This window comes from Cyphomyrmex costatus, unplaced genomic scaffold (assembly GCF_001594065.2).
Source record: "Cyphomyrmex costatus isolate MS0001 unplaced genomic scaffold, Ccosl1.0 scaffold635, whole genome shotgun sequence".
In the NCBI taxonomy this organism is placed as follows: Eukaryota; Metazoa; Arthropoda; class Insecta; order Hymenoptera; family Formicidae; genus Cyphomyrmex; species Cyphomyrmex costatus.
The window spans coordinates 216,513-233,058 of record NW_017280195.1 but is presented as its reverse complement, the minus strand read 5'-3'; the positions used below and the strand labels follow the sequence as shown (position 1 = coordinate 233,058).

Here is a 16,546-nt window from a genome sequence, read left to right as displayed (position 1 = left end):
TTTTTTATTTTTTCCTTTAGTTTTCTGAACAGTTTAATGGAATTTTACAATATTTCAACATGAGATTGCTATCGACACAATCAATTCTTGACAATCATGTGAGTCTTTTAATTTTAAAATGTTAGACTATTTTAACTTCATATAAACATCGCTTTTTTTAAAAAAATTTTTACAGTTAAGCTTTCACTTAGATGAACAGGAATTGATAGTTTGAACAACATCTTATGCTTGCGATTTTATTATATTAATATCTTTATTTATATATTGATAAGGACCCGAATATAGGGTCGAAACGTTTATAATTACTTTGTATTTATTGAATTAAAAATTTTACACACGACGTTCTTGTGTTGGCTCTTAATTGGCTATTATTTCTTAGTATATTATTTTAATTAAGTTAAGGTATTGAAATAACGATTTATTTGTCAACAATATTTATTTGTTTATAACTTAATTTTTATCAGAAGAAAATAGGACGGAAACGAAATTATACATATTGGTATTTGTTAACTACATTATCATTTCCTAACTTAATTAACAAATATCAGTTTATAATTTCGTTCCGTCCGATTTCCATTTATTACATACTAAGTTATAAACAAAGGGTGTTGGTGACAAATTAATTGTTATATCGTCATAATTTCTTAGCTTTTAATTAACAAATACCAGAATATGGTATTATAGACTTCGTCAATTCTCGAGAGAATGTATAAAATCAAGATTTTTTTATTGACTCAAACTTTATATTAGTATCATACGATGAATATTTGCGGTCTTGTTACACACGTTTCTTCATAAATTCAATTACATAGGATTTATTTTTCATTAACTTTTTAAAAGCGGTTTCGATGCTGTATGAAAATCCGTGTCATATCACGGCGAAAATGGCTATACTGCAATAGAAAAATCGGTGAAGTTTGATCGATTATATCTTAGAAACGAACGGGACGATAAATCGAGCTCAAATTTTACAGGCATATGTATTAATACCTAAATGACTTGAGACGAAAGTTTCAAGACATTCTTGAATAATTGTGCTTTAGGATTTAACTACCTTAATAAAAAAAGATTATACGAAAATTATACACTAATATTTGTTAAATAAGCTAGAAAATGTTAATGGTATATCGATTTATTCGTCAACGATATCTATTTGTTTATAACTTAATATTTAATGAAAAGAGATCAGATAGAAACAAAATTATACGCAGGTATTTGTTAATTAAGTTAGGAAATTAAAATGATACAATTCATCCGCCACCAATATCCATTTGTTTATAATTTAAAATTTAATAAAAAGAGATTATACGAAAACAAATTTATGCACTAGTATTTGTTAAATAAACTAGGAAATGTTAATGATATATCGATTTATTCGTCAACGATATCTATTTAATATTTAATGAAAAGAGACGAACGAAAACGATGTCATATTCTGGTATTTGTTAATTAAAAGCTAAGAAATTATGACGACATAACAGTTAATTTGTCACCAACACCCTTTGTTTATAACTTAGTATGTAATAAATGGAAATCGGACGGAACGAAATTATAAACTGATATTTGTTAATTAAGTTAGGAAATGATAATGTAGTTAACAAATACCAATATGTATAATTTCGTTTCCGTCCTATTTTCTTCTGATAAAAATTAAGTTATAAACAAATAAATATTGTTGACAAATAAATCGTTATTTCAATACCTTAACTTAATTAAAATAGTTGTGGACATGGCAACGTCGCACTTTCAATGACCATGTATCAAACAGTTGAAAATGTTTATACCTAGTGATGATTTTATACTCTATTTATTTGTACTCTAAAAAGTAAGTGATATCCGAAAAAATTATATCATAAAAATGAAAAGTTCAAGCCATTTTCAAAAAAGGATACTCAAAAATTTACACCTTTTTATCTAATAATAATATATTATATTACTATGAAAAGTAACTGATATATTATTAATTAAAGGTGCTAGTACAAAGTGAACATACATAAAGTGTATGTAGCTTTCGGCTGATATTTGATATATTACAATAGTAATATATTTAAAATAATATATTGTTATTTTTCTGTTTCAGCATTGAGATAGTATCATCTACGGGAGAACATAACAAATCAAAGTAAGTATATTATTATTAACTGCATTTCTTTTTAACCCTTTCTTTTTTCTGTTTTAGCACAGCCAAGACTGCCGCCAACAAACACAATCAAAATCATGGGATGACGTAAGTAACAAAACAATAAAAATTTTGTGTGTCTGTGTGTGTGTGTGTGTGCGTGCGCGTGTGCGTGTGCGCGTTTATTATTATTATTTATTAGAGGAAAGCCCCCTATTATGAGATAGGCGCTTAACATGAGATAGCCGCGTTTCTGCTAAACTAATAAATGCTATCTGTTGATTCTATCATGAAATTATTGCTCTTGGATTGAAAACTATTTAGTGGAAAATTCATTGTTAGATCATGCCTACAGTAATTGTAAAATAAAATTTTAGAGTTTGAATGTTTTCGAGTTTCATTGAGATAAGCCTTTAATCTTTGTTTATTATTTAATAAGTAATTATTTGGCAATAAATTCTTCATGTAGTAATAGAGTAAGATCGTACTGATAGAAAAATACGAAATATGTTGAATTGTTTAATTAAAGAAGTTAGATTTGATGATCGTAAAGCTGTAAGACGTGATACTCGTAATATGAGATACCCAGGATATTTCTAATATGAAATAATCTATACTTCTGTGCCCAAGTGATAATCGATGTTAAAGTATAAATGTTATTGTACAATAATAAAAAGAATAACCGGAATGAACGAACTGCAAGGATTGATCAAGAATATCAAAAGGCTGTTCAAGAGACTTCTTAAAATTACAAAGCTTTTGAGTTTTTTCTTCAATTTTCTTATCCATTGTTATATCATTACTCTTTATTGCTTTTTCATTTTTATTCTTATTATCTAATAACAAGTAAAGTAATAAGAAATCATGTTGGTTGTTTATTTTACATAATAATAGTTTATAAATCTTTAGAAAATAAATCACTAGCTTCGACAGACTCTGCATTCTTTGTTAAGTAGGAAAGCTTTGGAGACTCAACGCGAGCTTCGACCACATTTAAATAAGAAGCGTTTAAATATATGTATTTTTTAATATCTTAAACAAAGTTTTAAATAGCACAATTTTTAATATAAAAAGCTAAATAGTTAAATTATATTAATTAGTAAAAAAATGTTTTATATTTTGTTTAAAAGATATTAAAAAAAAAATTAATCTTCCATCAGTGGCCAACAAATGGGCAGTGGCCAGTCATTGGTACTTTTACCTTAATTGTAGGTAATAATAACGTTATTATCGACAATTAATTATTATTTACAATTATTAAAAAACTTAAATATTTTAATAATACATTATTAAGTTTAAATCTTTATTATTTACTTCTATTATTATAAACAACTATGTATAATAGGTATGCGTATATATATTATATACACCTTGTTTTTTAAAAAATCACATATTTTAATTTGTTCTCCCTTCCATTTTGTTTGGCCTTGAAGACTGGACAAATATTCGGCCGCCCACCGTTTCCAGAAATCTTGAAGTAGTCGTTGCACGAGACAATTTTTTCAACAAACACGCTCATTTCACGTGGCGAACTAGATGAATGCGTGCGATTTCAATTTTCGTCGTAGTTAAATGTGATAGAATCCTCTCGTTTGGAATCCTTCGCACGTTGCTTAGGAAACGTAAGCAATATGCGAACACGCGCTCGATGCGTGTCAATATTGAATACTTGTCTACTAATTCTTGGATTACATGTTGTTCGTTGCTGATGAGAGCACAGGCATGCGTACTTCTCTTCTCCTCTGCTTGAGCTTGCCTTGTCACTTCCTTGGACGAATCGCAATCTTGATGCTCTATACTAACTGCCTGAAGTTCTAGTCGTAACCATTGCGGTCCCTTCCACCAGTGCTCAGAAACCTTGAGTTGTTGCAATGTCGTGCCTTGTGATATTAAGAGTCAGCGGAATTTTCAGTTCCCTTAATATGCTGCCAATGTTTTGCTGGTAATAGTTCATTTATTTCCATCACGCGGTTGGCTACGAAGGGTTTTCACCTCGAGACGTCCTCTTGAATCCAATATAAGACTACCCTTGAATCCGACCAGGCTAATACGCCGTCGATGGGTATTTTCAGACTTCGTTGAACGTTGTGGACCAAGTGTGCCAGTATAACCGCACCGCACAACTTCAATCTGAGTATCGAGGTGGGTTTGATTAGCACCACTTGGAGCACAGTAAATTGGCTGTTAGGTGACCTTGGTTGTCAATGGCTTGGACGTACACACACGCACCATAAGCATTTTCTGAATCGTAGCAAAATCCGTGAAGATATACTCTAGATGTGACCTTGTTGAGGATGACTCATTTCATGCTTTAATACCAGAAAGTCTGTGGCGCTGGCCTAGGTGGTTGTTGAAAGCTCTGCACAGTATAAGGGCTAGTAAAAGCTTGATGAGGATGTGTGCTATAAACGTGAGGTTGTTGCAAACTTGTTGGAGGACTCGATAGATTAACTCTACTGCCACTAGCAGTTATTGCGAGATTCCATGATGGTGATGTAGTTCCTTGATTAGTCTGTTGCGTTTGCTGCTGCTGCTGCTGTTGTTGTTGTTGAGGGGAAACCGAGCTGATCGGAAGTTCCGACGAAGCTAATTGATCAGGAGCTGATGTCGAATTGCCTGAATTCGATCCCATCATTGTGACGAGAGAGTTCGCATTTTGCGGTAATTGTTGATTACTTGTTTGTTGATAGCTGGACGATACGGAGAGATTGGGGTACGTAACCGTGGCCGGGAAGCTATAAGTCGAAGTCGATCCAACGGTTGATGATAGTCGTGTCACCGGTTCCGCCAATTGATGAGGCGAATACAATTCGGAAACTGAAATAGAACGTAGCAATCATCTCGTTATTTGTTATGTTTTATAACAAAAATAAATAAATTAATAAAGTAGTAAAGTAAAAGTAAAAATAATATTTAAAAACAATAATATGCTTATTGTATTGATTAATATTAAAGTATATATATATGCGTAATATACAGGATAATATACTTGAGAAAATCTAGAAACGCTAAAATATCTCGAAAACAATTAATTCTACTGAAAAATATCGACTTCGACTTATAGCTTCCCGGCCACTGTTACGTATCCCAATCTCTCCGTATCGTCCAGCTATTAACAAACAAGTAATCAACAACTACCGCCAACTGCGAACTCTTTCGTCACAATGATGGGATCGAATTCAGGCAATTCGACATCAGCTCCTGATCAAAGCAAAGTTGTAGGTCTACAAAAAATCTACCTATGATGATAAGAGGTTGATCTTGGGTGGAATCTGCAAGATCATATGAAGGTCAAGTTTTAAATAGGACCCTCCTTTTTATTCCATATTCTTATAGTTTGTTTTAAGAGCTTTTCAAAACACTATAGTACAATATTTTTTTCATTAAATACTTTTGAAGTTAAAAGGTTTGAAGGTTACAGTACCGTCAGCATTAGCATTACTCAAGGTTCACCGCGTGGAAGTTGCACGGAATTACACCTCTTGTGTGTGTGTGTGTGTGTGCAAGTGTGAGTGATATATTTTTTAACTTTAAGATTTTCATTTCTTGTTGATTTCCATTTCTTCAATCAATCAAATGTTCAGTGTCTTCCTTCTATCATTTGACAATGAACTAAACGTTCATAAAAATTATTCATCACATTTCTCTTATTTGTTTTAAACTCTAAAGTGATCAGAGATGCTTCGTGTACTATTCGATTCCTAAGATTTTCCAAATTATGTAATTTTGCCGCATAAACCTTACTTTTGAGATGTCCCAAAGAAAATATTCAAGAAAAGACAAATCAAATGATCTAGTAGGCCATTCAATGGCACCTCTCCTACCTCCATCGATAAGGAAAATATCGATTCAAAAATTCTTGAATTTTTAATGCGTATAGTGAAGTCCTGCTCCATCTTGCTGGAACCAAACATTTTTCATGTGGCATCAAATAAGTTGTCAATACTAGGTATGACATGGTCTCGCAATAAATTTTTATACTTCTCAGCAATTTACTATTTATCAATTACTATTTAAAAAAAATGTTATCAAAAATTCTATCAAACGATAGAAGAAAGACACTTTGAACATTTGATTCATTGAAGAAATGGAAACCAATATCTTAAAAGGTATGTCTCACACACACACGAGTGCGCACACATACACACGAGGTGTAGATCTTACCGTGTTATCTCCACGCGTTAAATCTTGGGTAATGCTAATGCCTGTATGTAAATACTGTAACTTTCAATTACAACTCGAAAAATATTTAATAAACAAATATTTTACTGTAGTGTTTTGAAAAGCTCTTAAAATAAACTATAAGAGTATGGAATAAAAAGGGGGGTATTTAAAAGATTCAAGTTGATCTTTATATGACCTTGCAGACTCCATCCAAAATCAACCTCTTATCATCAGTTAGGTAGATTTTTTTGTAGTCCTACAATTTTACTTTGAGATATTGTTCGATAGCGTACAAACGATTTTATTTAATTCACGGATCCCTGGCTTCGGGTGTCGGTACACGGACGGTTTATCACGCAGTCCGCGCGGCTGGTTCTCTACTTACGTACTAACGCTATCACACACTCGTTTTCGGCAGGATCGCAGATCCTTTGTTCGTGCGTGACGACTCGATTAGCTTAGATTCATCGCGCGACGACAGACAGCCAATTTTAAGCCGTTTTTCTTCCTTTTGAAGCGACGTTACCGCTTCTAACTCGCATTCCAGAACCTTCGAGCGCGAGAATCCGTTTTTATGGATTATAAACTACAGATCGCTCGAAGGTCGATAAAATAAATACATGATAGAACGATTCGGAAGCCTTCTCGTCAGAAATGACTTTATAATCTTAAACAGATATGTTTCGCTAGAGTTGATATTCGTTTTCGAGATATTTTAGCGTTTTCAGAATGTATTTTTTTCAGAATGTGTTGTCCATTTTTAAAATGTATGTATATACATACCTTGACTGGAGGAGAACGCCGCATCTGGCAAACTTTGAGGATGCGGATGTTGATGCGGATGACCTGGCGGCACGGTAGCTCCCGTGTGAGGAGGCGGTGCTGGTGGATGAATAACATAGCTTGTTGGATAGGCTACAGAACCGACGTATCCAGTAGACGTTGATGAAGAGATATGCTTCCTCAGTCTAGCTCTTCTATTGCTGAACCATACCTGAATCCTAGCTTCTGACAATCTTGTCCTCTGGGCAAGTTCCTCCCTAACGTAGATATCGGGATATTGAGTCTTCTCAAATGCTCGTTCCAACTCATCCAGTTGGTGAGCTGTGAAGGTCGTTCTGCTTCTGCGCTGCTTCCTTTTCAATGTAATTCCTGGTTCACTCTCGCAGTCGGATCCGGAACTCGTTTTTCCTATAAAAAGGCATATTAAAAATTAGAGAAGAATTAAGTACACAATTTATACATTTACATAATAATTTCGAAATGTATAATCTCTCGCTAAGTGTATTTCGGGATTATCATCAGGACTCCGTTCTCGGAGCTCAAGTTTACATGGTGCGCAACTAATCGGGCGACGACGCTTGACGCCAAGACGGGCTGCGTCTTGCCTGCAAATTCGACACGGGCTCTATTCCCGGCCCGTCGTCGTGCCTTTTTTTTATCCACCTTCGCTCGTGGGTTATTCTGTTCTCTTTTTGTGTCTCTTTCTCACTTTCTCTTCCTCACTTTCTCTCTTTGTCGTGCTTCTTGAATTTACATTTCATATGCGAGAAAAACAATCCGACACATTCGGTGAACAAAGGCGTCACTTCATCTCGACACCTACAGCAGCTCGACGTGTATGTTCGCAACTTCGTAGACGTTTAATAGACGGTGTCCCTTTTCATTCCTCACCCCTCTACGAGGTTGTGTTATTTCTGCCCCAGTTTCTCTATTTTTTTCGACGGGCGCCCGGACCGTCATTCAGGGCGATCGACTTACATACGCAAGAATTCTCTTTCCCCTCCTTTCAACTGTAGTCCCTTTCATCTTTGCCGGCTTAACAGCTCCTCAGATGATCCCAGGATGAATTCGTGTCTGTACACAATTCATTTTTCTTGTCAGCATAGTAGGGATACGTCTCTCCTTTCCACTTCGGTACTAATTTGTATCCGTGTTTGGTGAGAATTTCTTTGGGATATATAACACAGAAATTCCAGACAGCTTTGTTAGACCCACTACAGTGATTGTTTCGATATAGTCTTAAACTGTAGCTAATAAAGTATAAACATAGTCCTTTTTGTTTTAAATTTTCTTAATATTCATTCTATTTTATGTAATTTTAATTTCTGAAAATTAATTAGTACTTATAATAGTTTTAAATACTTTTAATCAACATATATTATATAGAGAGAGGTCTCACAAACCAAGTGTCAGTAATTGTGTTATAGCTTTTTTTTTTTTTGACATTCGAAGGTTAAAATGATCTTTTTTTTAGTATTTTTTATTTTAAATTTGCAGAAAATAAAAAGAAAAGAATCCTAATTCATTCATAAGTCAAAACGCGCGTCCTTCAACGGTCGTTAATTTTCTCGAGGACGATCAACGCATATAAGCCCACATCTTTACGTGGAATCTACCATACTAAGCTCACGCGTATCCACGTGGGCATGTATCGAGCGGCAAGAAAATTACAGAGTCCGTCGGACGCGGCCCGTCGGTTGCAGTCACAGAGTTCTACTCTACACTATAGCATACATGTATATGTATAGAGTATAAACCTGTCGTTGTGACCGATCTGGCTACTGGAGGGAGGTTATCCGACCCCGGGCATATAGGAGGCGAACCAGCAATTTCCGAGACCGAGAAACGCCGGCACGATCGATTAATAAGCGAGCATTTAATTTACTCATTCACCGTTACCCAAGCGAGTAAGTTACACATGGTGGTCCATCGTGTGGGCCAGGTGATGAAGCGTATCACGGATGCAAGATCCTTTCACCGCGTAAAATCCTCCGCATTCGCGGTATTCTCGGATTTTTGTGAATTTAAATGGGTCAATAGTGGGTATTTAACGTACGCATATATTATAGGATAATTGGTACATAATATGATAATCATTTTAAGATTTAAATGACTGTCTAACTTTTAGAGTAAATGTCACTTTGTAGTAGAGTGAAATCTCATTTTTAAAGATTGAAATGAGGAAATACCACTAGCTGAAATATTGTTTACGGATTATATGATCCAATTTGATTTCATACAATTTCATCTTATTATAAATAATTTTCTTTACTACATATAAAATTTGATAAAATAAACAATTTTATTTGATATTATATAATGATTTCTCGTGGTTCCACATGTTTTATAATTATCAAATTATACATAGAAATTTCATATGAATTTTATAATGATTTCGGGGACTCTATCCACAATTACACATTAAGTGATTACACCCTCGGACTAAAACTTAAGCTTTTTTTTTTTCGAAAATTGGCTCGATTTTTAATTTTTAGAGTGAGATTCTCAAGAATTTAAAGAATATATAATGTATAAAATTCGTATACACGGATAAAAAAGAGACGGGTTCACAATTGAATTTATAAATTATATATTCTTTAAATTTTTGAAAATTGAATAAAGTAACGGTGAACGAGTAAATTAAATGCTCGCTTATTAATCGATTGTGCCGGCGTTTCTCGATCTCGAAAATTGCTGGTTTGCCTCCTACCCTTATAGAAATTTAATACTAGAAAGTAGAGTGATTAATCATTTATTTTGAGTATTAAAAACCCTGTTATTTAGTGCTTTTAGTACTCAAAATGAGTAATTAATTATTAACTCTAATATGAGAATAGGGCTACGAGCCTTAGATTCATTAAAATCTTTAATTCTATTAATTCTAATATATTGCGAAGAATATCACGTAATGTTGGCGTTTCGTCCCGGCTTCCAATACTGGACTCATCAGTAAGGTATTGTAATGGAAGCCTACCTTAGACGCCTGTTTTAGTTATTAAATCGAGATTCTATATATACAGATATACGCGTATCAAAGCACATGCGAGAATCTTAGCGAATATGTATAGACCTCTGATGGCGGGTCAACGTAGTAATATTCTTCGCAATATATTATTCAAAGTGATATATGTATCAAGTAAATATGTTTCAAGTAAATTAAGGGGACGTTATTTCAGTTTATTAGAGTTGCATTTAAAGACCGAAGATATTTCGGCGCGCAATTTGGGGGGAATTTTCAGATAGAGTTGCGTTTCAAGACCGACGATTGTTCGGCGCGCAAGTTGGGGGGGGGGGAAGGGAATACATATACATATATCACTTTGAATAATATATTGCGAAGAATATTACTACGTCGACCCGCCATCAGAGGTCTATAGATATTCGCTAAGATTCTCGCATGTGCTTTGATACGCGTATATCTGTATACATAGAATCTCGATTTAATAACTAAAACAGGCATCAAGGTAGGCTTCCATTACAATACCTTACTGATGAGTCCAGTATTGGAAGCCGGTACGAAACGCCAACATTACGTGATATTCTTCGCAATATATTAGAATTAATAGAATTAATACAATAAATATTTAATTAATTATTGTCTTTTAATATTAAATTGAATTTCTGTAAGAGAACTGTGGTTTAAAGCGCTTTCTATAACTCCTAAAATATATTTTAAAATTTCTTTAAAAATAAGATAAATTGAATGGGATTGAATAAAGTAACATAGAACTGGAAAGTAACAATGGAGCAAACTACCTGCATTCTTATCTTTTCGAAGTAGCAAATTCTAAAGAGTCTTCACGCGCAGGTAGTAAGTCAAATTTAAAAGGAGGAAATCTTTTTTGTGACTAGCAAATCGTTATTTTCTCAGTTCTCTTCGACGCATGTAATTTTTACAAAATAACGTACTTTTATGCGTTGCGGAGTCCTCGAGAAACACGAAAAGCGACTGATTCAATTTTAAGAAGCACATAACGAACAATCACAAGTACTGAAAATACTGAAAATACTGAAAATTTTTTTACTACAGAAAATTTATATTTATCGTAACGTTTGAATCAAATAAATTAAAATTTGGAGACCAAATTATTAATTTTTGTTACGTGAGTAAAACGCTTAGTCTCTAAAATAATTTTTTTGAAATAATATTTAAAATTATATTAATCATGATTATAAAAACTCTATAAGGAAAATAATTTAAATAGAAATATATATATATATACATATACAGGGTGTTCATTTAAAAATTTTCCAGCTGATTATCTCGAAAAATATAAAAGATACAAAAAAACGTTAAAACACGTATTCCATGATTTCGAGGGGGAAAGAGAATGGCACTCTCAATTTTTTATTTGGGTGGCGTTTTCAACGTCATTTGAAGGTTAAATTAATTTTTTTAAATGGAAATGTATATTTTTTATTACAGAATCTTATTCTACGTAAAAAAACAAGTAACTTCTGTAGGAAACATTTTTTGTTCGATTACTATTTTAGGAGATATTTAAGAAAATAACAAGGCATAGTTACTGCATAAAATTTCATCATTTATTATAACAAATGTTCAAAATGTTCTCCGTTGTTTGCTAAACAATAATAAAGGCGATTCTGGAACTCTGAATGAACATTTGGAAAGTATTTGCTGGAATAGCTCTACATTCCTGTACAATTTTTTGACGTAAATAGTTGATATTTTCCGGTGGAGTTTTTGAGTCGACCTGAATGGCAACCTTTATTTAAATTTATTGGACAACGTTATTGATGCACTTATAACTGAAAGTCTTGAAAATCAAAAAGATAAAAATGGCGAATTGTTGTTAAATGAGGAACTTATCACCGAAAAATATCAACGATCTACATCAAAAAATTATATAGGAATGTAGAGCTATTCCAGCAAATACTTTCCAAATATTCATTCAGAGTTCCAGAATCGCCTTTATTATGGTTTAGCAAACAACGGAGAACATTTTGAATATTTGTTATAATAAATGATGAAATTTTATGCAGTAACTATGCCTTGGTATTTTCTTAAATATCTCCTAAAATAGTGATCGAACAAAAAAATGTTTCCTACAGAAGTTACTTGTTTTTTTACGTAGAATAAGATCCTGTAATAAAAAATATACATTTCCATTTAAAAAAATTAATTTGACCTTCGAATGACGTTGAAAACGCCACCCAAATAAAAAATTGAGACTGCCATTCTCTTTCCCCCTCGAAATCATGGAATACGTGTTTTAACGTTTTTTTGTATCTTTTATATTTTTCGAGATAATCAGCTGGAAAGTTTTCAAATGAACATCCTGTATAATGATTTGTATGAAATTATGTATATAATTAATTTTTAGAAAAACATTTTCTTCGTTCTTTTCTTTTTGGTTTCTCAAATGCATACATTAAAAGTGTTCAAAAAAGTTTTTGACATTTTCAATGTGAAAAATTAAAAAAACATGACTTCTCACCGTCACCTAGTTTAACGTCGTCTTCGGAGTCGCGACCCCTGAGTAATCGGGAAATTGCGGACACACTCGGAGCGCTGGTCCGTTCGCAGATGCCCTCTTTGATCAGTCGATCTCTGATTTCCCATGAAAACATACCCGGGTTGTCGCGTTTGTACTCTTCTATTCTCGCCTCCACTTCTGGCGTGGCCACACGTGGTTTGCTGCCGCCGATGACTCCGGGTCTGATACTACCAGTTTCTTGGTAGCGATTTAGGATCTTCGATACGCACCCATGGGACACCCTTAATTGTCTATTCTCAGTAGGACGCGATAATAGACGAATCAGTTCATGTATCGTTTATAAAACGAAAAAATTTACACGGAAAGATTTTACTGAAATATTAAAAAATTTAGTCAGATACAGATTTGAAAAATATTTTGTTGGTTCATCAAAATAATTGTATAAAAATAATTATAATTATACAAAATGTTCTAAGTATGACAATCATTACTGCAAGAAGCTTAGATGTTAGCAATTCGCTTGAGTATTCTTTATCATGAGCAAATTACTTTTCTATTTAGGTTTATTTAGCTAAATATTTAGATACGTCAGTAAAACTATTCCTTCCGTGTATATATTTCTATTTTAAAAAGTTATCGTGTAGGGTAGACCGGGGAACTGCAACATCCGTGCAAGCTTCCTGGCGGTTATTAGGTAGCAACCAACTGTATGATATAAAATTCGTATTCTTACAAGATTCTCACTCTTGTTAGTTGACAAACTGTGTGGTAGAATTTTCTAGTAAATGCGTTATTACCGAGATACAAGGGGTGGACCTTCTTCCCCGAGGACCTTTACTCCCCGGTCTACCCTTTAGAATTATCTGAAAGATTTTTTAATTTGATACCTTGATATAACACACGGCCTGACCCCCGCAGCGGCCATTTCGACTATCTTCAATCTAATGTGATTAGGCAGCGGTCGTCCGTTGATGAAAATACCACCGAGCTGATTTACGCGGCCCTGGCCCGGTATTGAACCTATGTCTGCAACAAGCGGTACACTTCCTCCTTTCATCGCTTCTATAACTGAAATCCCAAGTAGAAAGAGAAAAATAGAAAGGGAGCAAGAGAGAGAGAGAGAGAGAAAGAGAGAGAGAGAGAGAAAAGAGAGTTATAAGCGCGGGCGGCTGAAACATATAATGAACAACGTCGTAACTATCGATAAGTCCAATAAATCCCGGTGCGGTTTTACGACGCACAACAATGATAGCATATAATTTGCTTAGCTTATTTAATTTCGCGTTACATGACGACGCGATAAGAACGCGATCCATACGGAACGTCGCGTGTCGTCGCGAGAACGCGAGTGCGCGCACAGACAGCATTATCTACTCGTGTCAGAATGCGCGTATTGATGCAAATTCAATTAATTCTGCTTTCTGTAGTTTTCAATGCCTATTTGTATTCACAAATTATCAATTGTTTCGAGAGTTCGCAGCGAGAAGGAAGCGGATGATTAACCCATTAGCTTTCACTTTTCTAATCCGGGTGCAAAAAGTCGCTTGTAAATAAGTATATAAGAAAAACGTGTTAATCGTTTTTTTTTTATTTTTTTTATTTCGATCGTGATAAATAATTACATTGCTGCACTTTCACAATCGCGGTTCGGTAAAGATGTGGAAATGATGGCACCATCGTTATCGCCTTCGTCATTATTGTCATCGAGAGACGGGAAACACGACAGGGTACGGTCACACGCTTTCGTTTGTAATTAAACACTTTTCGCGTAAAACACTTTGTCACGCAGGACAAAGAGTAAAGTAAACTTCGACTAATGTAAAAAGCATCCGCAGAAAAAGGAAACCGCTATCCGATTGCACAGAACGCTTGCATAACCGTAGCCATGCATCATTGCAGGTACAATCGACGCTTGGATAAGCTTGAACAAGTATATAGTTACATATTTAATTAACTGCGACGGGAGACACACCTTGAAAAGAATATCCAGTGAAACAGGGTCGCATCATCGAGAAATTAGTTGTAATCGTCATTTCAACCAAACACGTAGATATACACTAAACATTTATACAAACAGACAAGGTTTTTGCTTTCGTTCGGATCCATTAAATCCATGAATAAGATTTTGTTAATGGTTCAGGCCTATCGGGGCCAACCGCGAACATGATATCTTCTTTTTCCTCGATCCGTTGTTTGAATGGTCACAATCACTTTTGTCTATCCACACTGAAAATAGATGTTGACCGATTGACGCGCTGATTCTAACTAAGACTCTCAGGGATGAGTACCAGAGTAACTAACAGCCAGGCACTCCCACCAGTTGCTGTACAGAGTTCTCCCTGTGCTGCGGAACTTTAGCGGGATATCGAGAGTTGGACTAAGAAGGAACAGTAAGACAGACCCACGATTCTTAGCCACTGGTGCCTATCGTCGCCAGTAACCAATCGCGGCACTGCGAAGTCTCTCTCGCCACGCCTTCAATTCACGCCCAAGTGGTACCAGAGCATCTTGAGTGACTTTATTATGTCGCACTTTTACGAGCATGCGCCATACTTATATATATAATGTATATATATAAGTTACATATATATATATATGTATAATAGTTTGATCTCATCAAGAGAAACGATTATATATATATATATATATATATATATTCAGTGGAATATAATACCAATTTCGAAAAATATATCGGAAAATATTATTTTCAGTGTGGATAGACAAAGTGATTGTGGCCATTCAAACAACGAATGGAGGAAAAAGAAGATATCATGTTCGCGGTTGGCCCCGATGGGCCCGAACCATTAACAAAATCTTATTCATGGATTTAAGGTGATGCTGGAGTCGTTTAAAACTAACGTTTTTAACGTTTTCGTTCTTGTCTAATTTCTTCGTAATAGTATCACAGAATAAAAATTCCTTCTTCACGATTAAAATATCCGAGCTAATATATCTGTGCCTGGTGTATATTGTGTCCAAAGTTGGAAAAAGTATGAAATCATAGATTTCTTTATCCATTTAACCTCAATATGGCGACCAACGCTGAAGATAAAAATGGATAAAGAAATTTGTAATTTCATACTTTTTCCAGCTTTGGACACAATATACACCAGGCATAGGTATATTAGCTATTTTAATCGTGGAGAAGAAATTTTTATTCTGTGATGGATCCGAACGAAAGCAAAAACCTTATCTGTTTGTATAAATGTTTAGTGTATGTCTACATGTTTGGTTGAAATGACGGTTACAACTAATTTCTCGACGATGCGACCATGTTTCACTGGATATTCCTTTCAAGGTGTATCTCCCGTCGTAGTTAATTAAATATATGTAATTATATACTTGTTCAAGCTTATCCAAGCGTCGATTGTACCTGCAATGATGTAATTAGGACAAATCCTCTTTTTTGTTGTCATGCAATTATTTTGTCATTTATTCAATCGCAATTCAAAAATAATTTTCGAAAAATTTTCTGTTAAAAGAAGCTGGAAATAAAATTCTCTCTTTCGTCACTAGAAATGAACTCAAGTTTAATGCCAATAGAGATGTCTAAAAATAGTTTTCAAATTTTAGATAAAAGAAAATTGGAATGGAGTTTTATATCATATATGCTGTTTTTCTACTAGTATATATAAACACGATAAAAATATCTATTTGAAATAATGAAATCGAATAATTAAATAGCCTGATTTTGTTTGTCCCATCTTTTTGGTAATTGGTGGATTCCACGTTGAAAAAACTGGTCATCTTTTGAAGCTATCCACGAATCGACCCAATTTTTGGTATCTTCATATGATGTGAAGTGTTACTCAGACAGGCCATCGATCGAAACAAGATCAATGTGCGCTCGTCCTTTACCACTGTTTCACCCCTTTCAAATTTTTTACTTTTACTAGAATAAAGATGGTATCTAGAAGAAAAGTCACTTTTTCCTTGTGCATTTTCTTAATTTCCAAGGTTACGAGTTTTAATCCGGTGCCCGTGTGTGTCTTCCCTGTGTAATAACATGGTCACCTGTGTT

At 34.2% G+C, this 16,546-nt stretch overlaps 2 protein-coding genes across 2 annotated transcripts in view; one reads left to right on the top strand and one right to left on the bottom strand.

The window, feature by feature from the left end:
* LOC108779819 (uncharacterized) overlaps positions 1-2,231 on the top strand; it is a 21,042-nt gene extending 18,811 nt beyond the window's left edge. The window contains exons 9-10 of the mRNA XM_018547326.1: positions 2,081-2,122; positions 2,180-2,231. Of these exons, the coding sequence (XP_018402828.1) occupies positions 2,081-2,122; positions 2,180-2,231 (94 nt within the window). The remainder of the gene's footprint in view (positions 1-2,080; positions 2,123-2,179) is intronic.
* A 2,199-nt stretch (positions 2,232-4,430) lies between these two features.
* Positions 4,431-14,558, bottom strand: LOC108779821 (segmentation protein paired). The gene is made up of 5 exons (XM_018547328.1): positions 14,498-14,558; positions 13,413-13,593; positions 12,526-12,815; positions 7,067-7,474; positions 4,431-4,936 (listed from the first exon to the last, which is right to left on the bottom strand). Exons 1-5 carry the CDS (start codon positions 14,556-14,558, stop codon positions 4,431-4,433), a joined length of 1,446 nt encoding a protein of 481 aa, XP_018402830.1.
* Between the last annotated feature and the right edge of the window lie 1,988 nt (positions 14,559-16,546).